General features: G+C 38.9%; 1 protein-coding gene and 1 pseudogene across 1 annotated transcript in view; one reads left to right on the top strand and one right to left on the bottom strand.

Moving 5' to 3' along the window:
- Positions 1-15,670, top strand: part of TMEM19 (transmembrane protein 19) — a 29,942-nt gene extending 14,272 nt beyond the window's left edge. The window contains exons 3-6 of the mRNA XM_019651770.1: positions 8,092-8,229; positions 9,052-9,306; positions 10,187-10,396; positions 11,795-15,670. Coding sequence (XP_019507315.1) covers positions 8,092-8,229; positions 9,052-9,306; positions 10,187-10,396; positions 11,795-11,958 — 767 coding nt within the window. The 3' untranslated portion in view covers positions 11,959-15,670. The remainder of the gene's footprint in view (positions 1-8,091; positions 8,230-9,051; positions 9,307-10,186; positions 10,397-11,794) is intronic.
- On the bottom strand, positions 2,999-4,027 carry LOC109387692 (ADP-ribosylation factor-like protein 3 pseudogene; annotated as a pseudogene).
- Positions 15,671-16,798: the final 1,128 nt, after the last annotated feature.

The raw sequence follows: 16,798 nt of genomic DNA, 5'->3' as shown, positions 1-16,798 counted from the left end.
TATATATATATATATATATATATGTATGTGTGTGTGTGTTTGTATGTATAGTCATGGGACGTGGAGTATAGTGTGAGAGTGGTGTCAAGGGAATTGTAATAGATATGTATGATGGGGGGGTAAATGGGTTGGCGGATTGGGGAGGGGGGTTGTCACCTCAAGGGGTAAAAAGTATAACTATTGCACTGTGTTGTACAGCTGAAACTAATTCTAAAAAATGCGTATTTCACAATAAGAAATAATAATTTTAAAAAATTACAGAGAACAAAAATTATCAACCATAGAGTTAGTCAGGGATGGAAGAGTTTGTAGTTAAAAATATACGCAAGCAGTCTGAACAGTGCTACATAAGATAACAGTGCTTTGTGTGGTTATCACATTCTGGGAAACTGGTACCCAGCCCTGCAGGGCTAAAACTTGAATTTTTCTCAGTTGCACAAACTGGGTCTAAACTGGAAGTTGAGACTCAAGGTTAGATTTAAAGCACCCAAACTCACGAGAGACCAATTTACAAAGCAAAGGTAAATTTTTTAGGTGCCACTGATCTAAGTGCTCAATGATAGATTCACACATTTGTCCCTAAAAGGACTAAAATTAGTATCAAAAGTGTGCTTGAAAGTTCAAAAGAACTTGCAGAGAATGCTACCTTTTGTGTAAGGAAGAAGGGAAAATAACAAAACCCGCATAGACCTGCTTATCTTTATAAAAAGAAACACAGGAATGATAAACTAGAAAACAGTCAAGTTGGTTAACCTAGAAAGAATGAAAGGAGAGCAAAATATAGAGGGAGGAGCAAAAGGGACATGGGAAGAAGTATAAGTTTGTCTTTTGAAAGCATGCCTGTGTTATATACTTAAGAAATAAAATTCAGTCAGTAAAGGTGAGAAGAGAGGAACCTAAAACTCAAATCAAACTAAAGCAGATGAACGCAATGGTTTTTTAAATTAAAACTGGAAGTACACTGAAGGGAAAAAACAAAGAGTAACTGAAGAACACAGTATTTAACTGTACTCCTTCAGTCTTAGGTTATGGGACAGGGAGAACTGCAAACCAATCCAAAACATTTTTGCAAGTTTCCTGTTGGTTGTTGTAGGAGTGAAGCAATTCTGAAACAGATGTAATAGAGCAGGGGTCAGCAAACTTTTAAGACGGAAGAGCCAATCCTGTCCCTCACAACAATTTAAAAATTATTTGGGAGCCATAAAACAAATGAAATCACCATTATGTGAATAATAGCCTTTAAAAATTTTATAAATGAAACTATGATAGTTTTATTTTCATTTTCAATTTTACTTCAGAGGCACGTGTACGTACCCAAAGAGCCACATGTGACTCGCGAGCTGCAGTTTGCCGACCCCTGTAGTAGAGGATTGAACAAATGAGTGAAATTGTCATTGTTTGAAGTCAGAGTTCTTACTAAGGAGAAAGAGGCACACAAATATGAAATGGGGAAAAGCAAGAGAGAATCTGTGGAGATGGATTGGAATTGGAGTTATTGGTATAATCTTGTGATTTCTAAAAAAAAATTATGCGTGTGGGTATTTACATGTGTATGTGCTGCACATGTAAAAGCATGCATATATATGTGCATGTAGGTATATTTGTTTGTGTGTGTGTGTGTGTGTGTGTGTGTGTGTGTGTACTGCCCTGTCCACAAAAAGCAAATTCACCCCACTAGCAATTAGCACATTATGAGCCTAGGTCTTGACCTCTAATATTTATTCCCCATAAAATGACCCAAAACTCCTCAGAGACATGGCTGCTTCTAAGGGGCAAAGTAGATTTGAGATGAAGATAGACCATCTTATTATGCCAGAAAGAGAGGAATGTTTTTAAAATATATACAGAGGGTGCCAAAAAAAGGTATACACACTTTAAGAAAGGAAAACTGTATTAAAATTGTAATACTCAATATATACTGATAACAGAAGATGAATACAAGTCACGTTTAACTTCTGCAATTACAAGAGGTGCTCAAAGAGGTTACCATCAGTGTCCAGACACTTCTGATTACGGGGAAATACTGCTTGAGCAACATTGACCAAAATGTCCACTTGTATACATGCTTTTGGCACTTCTGGTACATATATGATGGGGTCATGTCACATGGCCACAGCAGAAAGCATGTCTTACTTTATCTGATATTATTATAACTACCACTGCTCTCTTTTGGTTACTAACTATTTGCATGGAATATCTTTTTCAGTCTTTTGACTTCCAACCCATTGTGTCACTGGATTTAAAGTCAGTCTCTTGTAGACAGCATATATTTGGATAGTGTGTTTTTATCCATTTTGCCAATCTGTCTTTTGATTTGAGCGTTTAATGAATTTACATTTAAAGTCATTACCAATAAGGAGAGACTTCTGTTATTTTGCTATTTGTTTTCTCTGTACCATATAGGTTTTTTTTGTCCCTCATTTCCTACATTACTGTCCTTTTTGTGTTTAATTTTTGTAGTGAAATGTTTTAATTCTGTTCTCATTTCCTATAACTATTTTCTTCTCTTTTTTTCTTTTTTGGCAGAGGAATTAATATAATTCCTTTTTTGAAACATGATACAGAACCTCAGAGATCAATTAAATCTGCTGGTATGGGGATTCTTTTTTTTTTTTTTTTAAGATTTTTATTGGGGAATTGGGGGAAGGGGAACAGACAAGTTCCTGTCATTTAGTTCTTCAGTATAGTTGTAGAGGATGTTGCTTGTAGAGGATGTTGCTTCACTGACCCAAGTTGGCACCATCATTGCGCTCTTCCGGGGGAGGCAGATCAGTTGCTGGCTTCTGGACGGCGCTCACTGTGGCTGCTGGCCGCTCATGCTGGCTGATGGCTACATATGGTAGCCCATGGAAACCCACTGCCACAGGGGCTGCAGCCTACGCCGTCGCTGGTGACTCATGGCAGCCCAGCTACAGGTTGAGCTGTTGTTCAGCATCTTAGCTGTGGAGGGCAGTGTCACTGGCCCTATATGTGGGATCCAAACCGGGGCCCTCTGGCATCCTAAGCCAGTTCTTAACCATTGCACCACTCGGCCGGCCCGGGGATTCTTGTTAAACTGTGTTGTTCCCTCCCTTCAAACGGCTGTAGTTGTACACAGATGAAAAAACATTTGGTCAGAAAGCAGCAAATTAGTGTTTTTCAGGACAGAATTCAGCTCCTGCAGCTCCTGTGTCTCCGATTCATCTAGATTTTATTTCTTCTTTGCAATGACATTTTTGCAGATCCAGTTTATGCCAAACTAAATGCCCTCTCCTGTGAGAGCTGAGCAAGACTGGAACTGCCATACTCGGTCGTGGATGGTGTGCAGGTTCACTCCTGCAATTTCAGAGGCAGAGTCTGCCGTGAGCAAATCCTGCTTATTAGCAAAGATGAGCACTGGCACACAACTTAGCTTTTCTTCCTCCAGTAATTCAGCTAGTTCCTGATCCAGCTCTTCAAATCTTTTCTGTCTGCACTGTCAATTACATATATAAGAATATCAATGTTTTTAAAATAGTTCCTCCATAATGGTCTGATTTTTCTCTGTCCACCAGTGTTCCATACATTCAGTTGAAAATCTTGTGATTGTACACGTTTGATGTTAAAACCCTGTGTAGGTGTGATGTGGCTGATGTCATCAGATACAAGTTGCTTCAGAGGAGTAGTCTTGTCAGCATTATCCAAGCCCAGGAGAAGGAGTTTCACCTCCTGTTCTGGTGCACTTTTCAATTTGCTCAAAACCGAGAGTAATCCCATCTTTCCGTGGAGTCCCTCCTCTTCCTTCTTGAGCTATTTTCTTTGTGATTACCATGAGAATTACATTTAATATCTGTCGTGTCCAGCGCGACAATGGCTGGGGAGTGCAAGAGGGATGGGCGGCGCAGGGTTAAGAAATACAAGAGCCAAGCATTGAGTTCATGCGGGCCAGGGTTCTCAAGCCTCTAGGACTGAGCCCCGAATCAGGCTGTTGCAAAGCTTTTATTCTCTAACTTTACAAGGCAATAAATTCCAATCTGTTAAGTCTGTGTACCTAGCAACTGTCTTCCAGATGCTCCAGTGTGCTCCAGTACTTATTGTGCCTACACACACACACACACACACACACACACACACACACACACACGACCCCAGGAGATGGACTCAGCATTCCGAGACCATCAGATAAGGAAGTTTCACCGAGATCATTCCCTCAGGTCTCAGCATTCTGAGACACTTCCTTATGACTTCACGGGATCAGCGCGTGGGAGCAGTTGGCTGGTCAGTTACAAGGCTACAAATATCCTAAAGCTATAACACTCTAATATGAATTTTTGCCAGCATAACATCAATAACATATTAAAATTTTCTTAATTTTACCCTCATATTTGAAAAATAGTCTGGCTGGATGTAGGATTCTTGGTTGAATTATTTTTGTCTTTTAGCACTTTGAATATATCAGCCCAAGTTGGGAGGGGGGTGGTGATGCAGGAGAAGGGGAAGGGATTAGACAGCATAAATACGTAACTACAATAATGCCACAGGGACATGAAAGACAGTTCAGGGAATAACATTAATAAGGTTGTAAATATTTTATAGGGTGTCAGATGGTCATATGTCTTGTTAAGGAGACCACTTCATGGACAGTGTAGAGGCTTGACCACTGCACTGTACACCTGAAGCTGATGTTGTATAATATTATATGTCTACTATAATTGAATATATATTTAGTCACAGGATGTGGAGTATAGTGTGGGAGTGGAGTCAGTGGAATTGTAATAGGTATATATGATATGGGGGGGGAGTGGGGCAGCGGATTGGGGGAGGGAGAGTGTCACTTTGAAGGGTAAAAAATATAATTGTTGCATTGTGTTGTACACCTGAAACTAATTTAAAATATAATAATAAAATAAAAAAGAATGTATCAGCTCAGGGTCTCCTGGCCTCCAAAGTGTCTGATAAGAAATCTGATAATCTTATTGAGGATACTTTGTGACAAGTTGTTTATGTCTTATTACTTTCAAGATTCTCTCTTTGGGGCTGGCCAAGTGTCTCAGTTGATTAAGAGTTGGCTTAAGAGTGCGCACTCTGGGCAACAGGGCTGCCGGTTTGATTCCCACATGGGCCAGTGATGCTGCCTGCAAGCTGAGCTGTCACTGAGCTGCCAGTAGGTGGCAGGATGGCTCAGCTGGTATAACAACAAGATTGCCTGTTTGATGGTGGGCTACGCGCACCTGCAACTAAGACTGAACTCGGCACCTTGAGCTGAGCTGCCGCCCAGATGGCTCAGTGGGTAGAGCGTACGCTCTTAACAACTAGGATGCAGGGTTCGACTCCCACATGGGATGGTGACTACGTCCACCTGCAACTAAGATTGTAAAACAGCACCTTGAGCTTAGAGGCCACAAGCTGCCAACGGGAAGCCAGATAGTGACCGGCGCCCTCCACAACGAAGATTGAAGAACAACAACTTGGCTGGTCCCCTCCCCCAATTCCCCAATAAAATCTTAAAAAAAAAAAAAGATTCTCTCTTTGTCTTTGAATAATTTGATTATACTGAGTCTCAATGTGGATCTCTGAATTCATTCTACTTGGAGTTTGTTGAGCTTCTTGCATGTTTATATTCATGTCTTTAATCAAATGTGGGAAATTTTTAGCCATACTTCTTCAATTAATTTCTCTCCCCCCTTCTCCTTCTCTCTTCTCCTTCTGGGATTCCCACGTGTGTATGTTGGTCTACTTGATGGTGTCCCACTGGCCCCTCAGGCTCTCTTCACTCTTCAGTCTATTTTCTTTTAGTGCTTCAGACTTTATAATGTCCATTGTGCTGTATTTGAATTTGCTGATTATTTCTTCTGCCTAATCAAATGTGCTCTTGACTTTCTGGTGAATTTTTCATTTTTGTTATTGCACTTTTGAGCTCCAGTATTTCTTTTTGGTTTATTTTTAGGTTTTCTATCCTTTTATTCATATTTCCATATTGTTCATACTTTACTTTCTTGACTGTCTCCACATCTCCTTTAGTCCTTTGAGCATCTCTAAGACTGTCGTTTTAAAGTCTTTGTTTAGTGAGCCCACCACCTGGCCTTTCTCAGTGGCAGTCTCTGTTCATTTATTTTTTCCTTTGAATGGGCCTTACTTTCCTGTTTCTTTGTATGCTGTGTGATATTTTTGTTGAAAACTGAACATTTAGATTAAATAATGTGGTAACTCTGGAAATCAGAATCCCCTTTGATCTCAGGGTTTGCTCTTTTTTGTTTTGGTTTTGGTTTGGTTTTGATTGTTGTAGGCTGTCTCTGTGCCAAGGACCCACCTGAGGTGTAAACCTAAGGCCTTCTTAGTCTTTTCTGAGCCTACACCTTTCCTTGAGTATGCCCGGCGACTTTCCAATTTCCCCCATAAATGTAATTGGTTTTGAATGTCCCAAAAGGAGTAAAAACAGAAAAATGAAGGGGAATTGGGTCCAGCCCTTATATCCTTTGGAAGTCTTCTCAGCTAGACAGGGAGGGGCTTGCAACAGTGTGGGGTGGAGTGCAAGAGTTGCCAGCCTCTGTGTCTGTACCTCTCTGATCAGAAGTAGCAATCAGTGATCAGAATACAAATCCTGATATTTGGAAAACAAAGCTTACTGCCCACTTTTCTCCACAAACTGGGTGCAAGCTGCTCCTACAACTCCTGCACTGCCTACCACACGGCTGAGGGTGGGAGATTGGATGCTGCTAACCAGCTAAGAGCTGAACTTGACAAAAATTAACTGCAGCTTCCCTTCCAAACCTTCCCCTGGAAGTTACAAGCCTTCAATAGACTCTAGAGTTTAAAAATAGTTTTATCAGACAGATTCTTCCAGTTCAATTGTTATCTGGGTCGGAAGACAGAGTCCTGGTGCTTCCTACTCCACCATCTTCCCAGAATCCTCTAATTAATTTTTGTAGAATTAAATAAAACCATTGTGGTAATAAAAATAAGGGTACTTCACTATCTCAGCCACCAAATTTTACTGACAAGAACTTTCAAAGTTTGTGACAAAAAGTCCTTTGAGGAATTTCTGGGTTATTTAAAAACATATGACATCATATGTTTGAACTTTCCTTATAGAAATACCTAGAGAGAGACTTTATAATTTCTTACTAAACAACCTACAGCAAGTTCTTTAAGTCTTAAGCATGTTTGACTGATTGAGCAGTTGATGTCATGGCCTCTTTCTGTATTTATGTGATAGCGAGAACTCATCTTTCCTTTTTTTCCCCCCTTTCTGTCATGAAATGTAAGCTTCCCTTTTGTTTGTTTTCCTGATTGAAAACTAGGTTTTATAAGCCTTTCTTGAAATTGGTCGCTCATATAAAAATGAAGGATATCCCCTTTCATCTTTGTTTGCCCAAACAAAAGAAACAGAGAAAAGTCTCAAAATCTAAAATCACATTCACAGAACATATTCCATTTTTAGTTCCAAAGGCAATTCAGAATTATTTTCATAGATTTAAGTGGGAAAACTTAGCTAAGAAATGCTATATCTCCTCACATAGTTTGTGAGGCTCAACAACTGAGATGTGAAAATTCTTGGAAAAACACAAAAAGCTTGTCTATTTTGAATTTTCTTTATAAATTAGAAAATAAATCCCAGGCTATGGGAGGAAAATGTAAGAAATAGAAACCAAAGAAACTTATAATTTTATCTTCCCTGAGAGAATTACAGTGAATTTGGAAATTCTTCAGATTAGCCATGTATCCAAATATTGTATATAATATATATAATACATATTGTTTGGTTGTTTTTTATTTAATGTTTTTCATTTTATTTTATTTTTTGTTTTGTTTTTTAATACATATTGTTTAATAATAATAAAATCATATAGTGATTTGCAACTTGACTATAAAAGTGTGTCCAAAATAACATCTTATATTTGTATAGCATAATTTGTTGAAATGCAGGTCAAAATATGGTAAAAAATACATCTCAATTTAATCAAACTGACATTCCATTTACTGTTTGGTAATGTCTTAGTTGGTAAAAATGGAAATGTATTGGAAATGTACATTTAAAGTTATGTGAAAATAACCAAGAAAAATCCATTCTTTTTTTCACAGCATTAATGTATGGACTAAGCATAATTCTGTGTGTACATGTGTTTCTTTCAGGGCTAGTGGTTGGATTTATCCTAACCATTGCAAATTTCAGCTTTTTTACCTCTCTGCTGATGTTTTTCCTTTCTTCTTCGAAACTCACTAAATGGAAGGGAGAAACAAAGAAGCGTCTGGATTCAGAATACAAAGAAGGTAAAATGAATTACGTTTGACATTATTTAATAGAATTACTTTATTTCATTCTAACATAGCATAAGCTTTTAATCAAAACATGTTTAGGGGCCGGCCGAGTGGTGCATTGGTTACGAGCTGGATTGAGACGCCAGCTCTGAGCAGCAGGGCCTGGGTTTGGATCCCACGTGAGGGCCAGTGACACTGCCCTCTACAGCTAAGATGGTGAACAACAGCTCGACCTGGAGCTGGGCTGCCATGAGTCACCAGCGATCGCGTAGTCTGCAGCTACCGTGTGTGGCCGGCAGCCAGCGTGAGCAGTCAGCAGCCAGTATGAGCTTCCAAGAGCCGCTGTGAGCGGCTGTCCAGAGGCCGGCGACCGATCTGCCTCACCCAGGAAGAGCGCAATGATAATACCAACATGGGCCAGTGAAGTGACGTCCTCCACAACTACAGTGAAGAACAAAAGGACAGCAACTTGTTTGTTCCCCTTCCCCTGATTCCCCAGCGCTGTTCCCCTTCCCCAATTCCCCAATTAAAAAAAAAAATGTTTAGACTATTGAAACAGATAAATTTTATGAGAATTACTCTAAGTAGTAGCCTACTTCTGTTTATCATTACTTCACCACAATAGCAAGTAACAGCAAAATTTTAGAAGCACAAAAGTCTATCATTAATTGTCCTAAATGTAGTATGTGGACAAAGGTACTACCCTATTTTTAGTCATTTTTAAAAATTGTAGTAATTTTTCTTAAGCATTAATATAAGTTCCTATAATCTGTATGATTTTCCTTCTGAGGAGAAAACATTTCTTGTCCTTTTTATCTACTTGTTTGCTTCTAGGTGGACAGAGGAATTGGATTCAGGTGTTCTGTAACGGAGCTGTACCCACAGAGCTGGCCCTACTGTACATGATAGAAAATGGCCCCGGGGAAATCCCAATAGATTTCTCCAAGCAGCACACTGCTTCCTGGATGTGTTTGTCTCTCTTGGCTGCACTGGCCTGCTCTGCTGGAGACACATGGGCCTCAGAAGTTGGCACCGTTCTGAGTAAAAGCCCACCGAGGCTAATAACAACTTGGGAGAAAGTTCCAGTTGGTAAGTCTTTAAGTTTCTTTAAAAAAGAAAGAAGCCAAAAAACCTTGATTTATTGTTTTTCTTTGTTAATAACTTTAATCTCCTGGTTTAGAAAATTGCTATAGGCTATTAAATTGGTAATAATGAGTAATATTTGCAGGAAATATTAGCACATCTTAGATAAACAATACAGAAACATAGAGAATGTCTCACAGACGAATCAATGGGAAAGGACAGTGAGATAACGATAGAATGTTTTTTGAGGACCTGTTATGTGGTTAGTGCTTTAATATATATCTCAGTTCCCCATTAACATTATCATCAACAACTACTACTACTACTTTTCTGTCTGTCATCACCTCCTCCTCCCCCTTCTTCTCCCCTCCTCTTTTTCCTCCTCTTCTGTCTCTCTCCTTTTTCCTCCTCCACCTCCCCTTCTCCTTTTTTTCTTCCTCTTCTTCATCATTGTCATCATCATCATGATAGCTAACATTTGAGTACTTACTGTGTGCAAGGCACTATTCTAACTGCTCTACATGGATTACCATTTAGTAATTTTAATAATCATGTGAATTGGCTCTTTTGTTATTTCCATCTTGCAAACAAGGAAACTAAGGCATAGAGAAATTAGCTAACTTCACTATACTTGGAGTCACATAGCTTGGAAGTGACAGTACTGAGATTGAAACCAGGCAGCCTGGCTCTGCTGAACCATCATACTTTACTGCTGAGAATGTCAGCAGTCACTGAGGCTATGGTCTTAAAATCTTTGGATTAAATCAGAGAGAACCCTTTCTTTAAATTAGCCTTGATTGGATAAATACCAAAAATTTTTGCTTCCCTTGCCTTTATGTGTTTGCTGATTTTTAACCATATGGTTTTATTCATGTTTCTTCTTCAGGGACCAATGGAGGGGTTACGATGGTGGGCCTTGTTTCCAGTCTCCTCGGTGGTACCTTTGTGGGCATCGCCTACTTTCTCACACAGTTGGTTTTTGTTAATGATTTGGATATCTCTGCTCCCCAGTGGCCAATTATTGCATTTGGGGGTCTGGCTGGATTACTAGGATCAATTGTGGACTCATATTTAGGAGCTACAATGCAATTTACTGGTAAGAACATTATCTTATTATTGCAACTTATTGGTGTGTTAAAGAAATGGGAAAGAAATATGGAAAAAAAAAAAAAAAGAAAAGATATGACAATGAAAACAATTCCAAAGACACAGGGAATTGAGGAACCAGGAATGATAGGCCCAAGTCTCTTCTACAGTTTTGATTTTCTTATTTTTTGTTAAGTTAATTGAAAGAGAATTAGTCCTGCAGAGCAGTGAGTAGAAGCTGTGTGGGGAGGAGATGACAGTGCAGGAAACAGATGCTTCTGCTAATGGGACTTCACCTAAAATCCCAGGAAAGCAGAACATTTGGGATCAAATCATTTTAATGCACCCTCCTTCCATTTGTTCTCCAAGTCCATTTGAGAGATAATTATTGTACTAATCGGACTGTACACATATGACCTGCTTTTCTACTGTGACATCATGCTTGCTATCCTCCCTCTGAGTTTTTAGCCCCACATAAGATATATGGGAACGTCAGTCTTCCAAAAAGTTGTCATTGCTTTGCTTCTGAGGCTCTCCTGTCATGTCAGTGTGCTGACATATTTTGTTAAGTGTGTATTTGCTCCACATTCTAATCAACCTTTCTCCTTTGATTCATCCAATGAAAAAGCTGGGAGTTTGGAGAAAGTTTCCCTGAGTACAGTTCTCCCAATTCTCTGCATGCCCCAAGATAATCTACTTGCCCTTCCGCTCCCCTCCCCACCAGTCAGTATGCTTGTCCTCTCAGTTTCGTTAGTCTCATCTAGCTGCTAAGGAGGAATCAATCTGATTTTAATTCACACTAAAGGGTCAGTAACCACACACACACACACACACACACACACACCCATACCCATTACATATATTTTTTAAAGAGCTTAGGTTTTATTCAAAACTGGACTCTAACTAGGCAAGTGTATGATCATATTGAATGGGTTGAAAAAAAATTGTGGGTTGTTGGACGTTTGAATTCATTCAGTAAGTCTTGGTGTGCCTCCTTTGTGCCAGCATCACGCTGGGTCCTGGGTATCCATTGCAGAGACTCAGACATGGCCTCTCCTCTCAAGGGCCTCACAGGTTGGTCTTGGAGGGGAACCACTGGAAAGGCAGGCCCAGCCTGTCAGTATCACGCCATCTCTGCTTTTCATATTCTCCCTTCTATTTCTGAAGGAACTCCAGCAATGTTGAGAGAACAGTATTGAGGAGTACTGAAACCCGTTTACTCAAAGAGGCCTTTTGTAATCAAGCATTCCATATCTCTCACCATATGGATTATTCATTCAAGTCATTTTACAAGTGGCTGAGAATCTTTCAAAGATTATTTCCTTCGGAGGAGAAAGCCACTTCTTGGTTTTTTTTTTAATCAAGTCATTTGGATTTTCCACCTCACCTGGCTTCTTTTCCACTCTAGGTTTGGATGAAAGCACTGGCATGGTTGTCAACAACCCAGTGAACGAAGTGAAGTACATAGCAGGGAAACCCATTCTTGATAACAATGCGGTGAATCTGTTTTCTTCTGTCCTTATTGCTCTCTTGCTCCCAACAGCTGCTTGGGGGTTTTGGCCCAGGGAGTGAGCTTTATTTCATTTACAAAGGTTAAAACTGTGGTAAATTCAGCTACATCTGCAATCCCAAGTTTCATTCTAAGAAGAATAATTGTAATGGAAAAGGAAGTGCCAGCTCCTCGCATCATAATGATGGAATTCCACCTCTCTACTCCCGTGTAACAGCTAACATGCTCTAGGGAAAGACAAGAATACATAGAACTTACCCTTTTTTTTTTTCTGATGAATGGAACTTCTTGAGCAGTGAAGCTACAATGTCCTTCTATATTGGTATGTATTGATCTGAAAGCTAGATATTGAACTGAAAGTTCCTACATGGTAAATATAAATTTTGTTTTCTTTGTTTAAACCAGTGTGGAGACTAAAAGTGATAAAATTTTAAAATGGTTCTCACTTGTGCCAGAGAAATGCCACTGTGCCAGTTACCCAAATGTTATATCTGTTTTAAGTGGTTTAAGTAGATGTGTGTGGAAGCCTGAAGAAGTGTAGTATCCTGGACTTCTTCCAGTCTTTGCCATGTACAATTGTGGAAAGGGTGGAGTTTGGTTCCTAGTGAGCTGTGAGGCCCACTCCACATCTGTTCTTCCTTCCTCAGGGTTAGTAATGAAAAAAAAAGGAAATATCTTTTTCATACGACCTTTAGAATGCATGAAAAAAGTAAAGTAAAAGCAAAAGAGATCTAGCTTGTATCTAAAAAACATGCACCTTACTACATATGTCAGTTGATCTCTGAGCAGAAATGATCTCAAATTGAATATTCTATAATGTCTTTTCTAGCTTTCTTTAAAATATGTATAGGAATCTGCTTTACTCTGGCCTCCTGAACAGTTGGAGTCACTGGAAAATGATAATTTTTTTATTTGCTATCCTAGAATTCACTAGAAAATGCTATGGCTTCCTATGATGTACCTTTTAAGTTATGCTCTCCTTTACATTATTGCCGCAACTAAAGTGACTCCTACTTTTCATCTTTTTTTCTTCATTATGATGAACTGTGCTAAAGGAATTTGATATGGTATGGATTATTTTTCTAAATGTATGTAAAAATATTTCTCATATGATTTCCATGCCTTTCTATCGCTGCCTCTTGCATTCTTGGAGCAAATGGGGAGAGATTGCATGAGTAAGCCACCATCAGAGTGGATAAAGCTTAGAATTTTTTATTGCTGAGTCTACTGCAGTGATCTAAAACTGACTTATATAATTTAGGAAGGAAGAAAAAGAAAAATTGACACCCGTACTCCTTAAGCCAAGCAACTCAGTGGGTCTTAACCATTGTTTTGCAACGTTGGATATACATTGGAATCGCCTAAGTATCTTTTAAGAAAATACTTGTGTCCGGGTTTCACCCCCAAAGATTCTCATTTACCTGGTCTGGGGTACAACCTAAGTATTGGGACATTTTAAACCTCTGGCTGCCCCTTAGAATCATGTAGGAAGTTTTTAAAAACACTTGTCAAGGCCCCTTTCTAGACCAAGTAAATCAGAATGTCTGAGAGGGAGGCTGTTTTTAGAAAGCCCTCTGGGAGAGTCTAGTGTTTAAACAGGCTCAGAACTACTAAATAAGAATATCCTAAAGCTATACCTGAAAGAAGCTTCAAAGGTGTGGGACTTCATTTTTATGCAGACAACTACTAGCAGTAGTACTGCATGCTGTTTCTATGGGTGAATAGCCTCTGGTAATTAATTATACAGTGTCTTATAGCTACATCACTTACCAAATCATTCCTGCATCAGTTTATTCCTGCAGCTGCTCTAACATGCCTTTGCTCTCTTCCTGGAGATTCATCCTTGTGGCGTACTGTGGAACAAAAATATTTATTGGAACTATCTTTGGGTTTGGTAGAATCATCATGTCATTAACAGTTTTGGAAAATATTGCTTCACAATCTTTTATGTGAAAACCTAGGGCTACTTGTGGTTTGGAATAAAAGCTTTCAGATTTTAGGAAAGTAATAGGGTACATATAAAACATTTTACTTAAAACTCCAAAACAGTCAAGGTTGACACCCATTACCAAATATACCAAATTCACTAATACATCTGTGGTGAATATATGAATGACACCAATAAGTGTGATAACTAAAGACTCTAAAGAGCCTGAGATCAGGTCAGGTCAGGTTTTGTCACCAAACTTAGGAAAAAAATTTCTGTTTTCAGAGCTGTTTTGGATATGAGAATTGTTAATAAAGAATTGTGGCTCTTTTTTTTTTTAATCTTAGATGTATTTTACTGTAACATCCTTTTTAATTGGATATTAAACTGGTTCAGTGTATTTCTCTATTGAGTGAGCAGCTTATATTAAAAAACACTTTTCATGGAAAGAGCTCCATGTATCAATATAATAAAACAGTATGTACCACCTATCTAGGCATCCTAAAGGTGGACATGCTATTTCTTATCCTAATGTGCTCGGTAAAGGAAAGCAAGGTGTATGTGGCTCAGGGCAGCTCCTGGAGGAGACGTGAGGACTTCAGGGAGGGGCCCTGGAATACGCATCACATGGAGCTACCAGGAGAACAATGACTACAACAACTCATTTCATTGTTAGCATTTCTCATTACTCGAGTTGTCTATGCTTCAACCAGGTGCATATAGCTCTTTCTTGTTTCTGGTTGCTGTATATGTAGGATGCCAGCTTCAGAACTGCCAGTCACATCCCAATTAGGGATAGGCCTAGTATAGAGAAAAATTATGTGAGGGGAGATATTGTAAACTTTGCCTCATGCCCGCAATCTTAATGTTAATGCACAATGGGTGTACGAGAGCCCAGTAAACTGATGTTCCTGATGCCAGCACAAGGAAAAAAAACTACTTAGCCCCCGAACTCCAGGTGAATTGCACACATTTTAAAGGTATAAACACAATTATGCAACTTAGTTTAATCTCCTAAAAGGAGTATCATCTGTTGCTATAACTCCAAATGGTCCTGAACATTTTAAAAATATATGCGTGTTCAATATATGTTTGTGAAATTAAGTTGTTTGACTCTAAGTAGTGGTTTGTTTATTTTAAGAGTCACTGGAAGTTGATAATCAGGAACATATTTCTGGAGGAAAATAAAAAATAAAAAAAACTGTGGCTACCTGAATTGATGAAGACTGATGATTTCAACATTTCTTAATCATGTGTTGCAATGTTAATGGTTTTGGAACTCATGAGTCAGGAAATGATGGTAGAAGGAGAGGGGGTGAGGCCACGTTGGCAGGGCAAGGCTCCTGGAATTACCCTCCCTGCCAAGACTACACATGTTAATTCTCTTTCATTTATCAAAACCATCCCCTTCCAAAATAATTTTATACATGTATCAACTCTATGTTTGGATTTTTACTTTTTTATTAATGTTTAATTACTTAAGTAATACACTGAACCTATACTTTTTAAATAAAAATTAGAGCATTACAGATAGAGTTAAAATATCCTTTTGCCTCCACTACCCCTTCAATAAACCTAGCCCCCTCTCACCTTCCCCAGATAGCTACTGCTAGAAATGTAAGTGTTTTCTACATAATAATTATTTGGGGTGTATTTTGATACACATTCTTTTTTATCAATGAAATGTTATAATCCAAGAAAAACCTATTACGGAAAAAAGATTAGAAGGATGTATGCCAAAATATTTAATGTGTTACCTAGTAAAGAGTACATGATTTTAATGTTTGTTGAAATAATTTTGTTACAGTATATGAATTATATCTCAATAAAGCTATTACAAAAATAAATGTGCAAAAATAATTTTAAGTACATTTTTTTAAAGTCTGCAATCAAATGTGTTTCTTCCACAAATCAAAAAATGCTCAAAGTAAACAAAATAATCTCTGGAAATTATCCTTTTTCCTATTTACTCTTCCCCATTGTTATTTTATTTTATTAAAGATTTTATTAGGGATTTGAGGGAGGGGAACAGCGTTGGGGAATTGGGGAAGGGGAACAGATAAGTTGCTGTCCTTTTGTTCTTCAGTCTAGTTGTGGAGGACGTCGTTTCACTGGCCCATGTTGGTGTTATCATTACCCTCTTCCCGGGTGAGGCAGTGGCTCGCCTGCCATCCTGGCCGCTCACGGCAGCTCACGCCGGCTGCCAGCCACTCAAGGTAGCTTTACCTCAGCCCACTGCAGCAGGGGCTACAGCCTACGCCCTTGCCAGCGACTCACTGCAGCCAAGCTCCAGGTTGAGCTGTTGTTCAGCATCTTAGCTGTAGAGGATGCAGTGTCACTGGCCCTCATATGTGGGATCCAAACCGGGGCCCTCTGGCGTCCCAAGCCAGCTCTTAACCAGTGTGACACTCGGCCGGCCCTCCATCGTTATTTTAAATGGCATTTCTTCTTATAAATTACCTTATTAGCAATGAAGTAAGAGAGTAAAATGGGATTTTAGTATAACAATGAAAAGTAACAGTGGATGCTCACAGAAATCTTTTGATGTCTTCACTTTTGGATTGTTGCAAAAATTAATATAAGTATCACATATCTTCATTCCTGTGTGGTATATTTTTGTTTGATTTTTGCAAATTTTCCAAGTCTTCTGATCTTGCTTAGCTATTCATATTTGGAATTATACATGGCAAAACACCTTATTGCATGACAGAATTCTCAACACATCAGCATAGAATTCAAGATCAAAGAACCTTAAGAAGTCTTACCTGTTGCCCAGATTTGAAGCTAAAAAATACATAACACCATCTCATATGAGTGAGTATAATCTTTTCTAACACTGATATCTTCTTTCCTTTGCATACATTGTCCTTCCTGCCTAGAATTCCTTCCCTGAGGGTGGGAAGAAGACTAAGTCAAATTTGAATTTTTTGCTTTTGTTTTTTACCAAGGTTTGGCCATTGCAAATGCTGAGTTGA

The sequence above is a fragment of the Hipposideros armiger genome, unplaced genomic scaffold (assembly GCF_001890085.2).
Source record: "Hipposideros armiger isolate ML-2016 unplaced genomic scaffold, ASM189008v1 scaffold_166, whole genome shotgun sequence".
Taxonomy (NCBI): domain Eukaryota; kingdom Metazoa; phylum Chordata; class Mammalia; order Chiroptera; family Hipposideridae; genus Hipposideros; species Hipposideros armiger.
The sequence above is the reverse complement of the archived record's forward strand: the minus strand, read 5'-3'. Positions and strand labels throughout refer to the sequence as shown.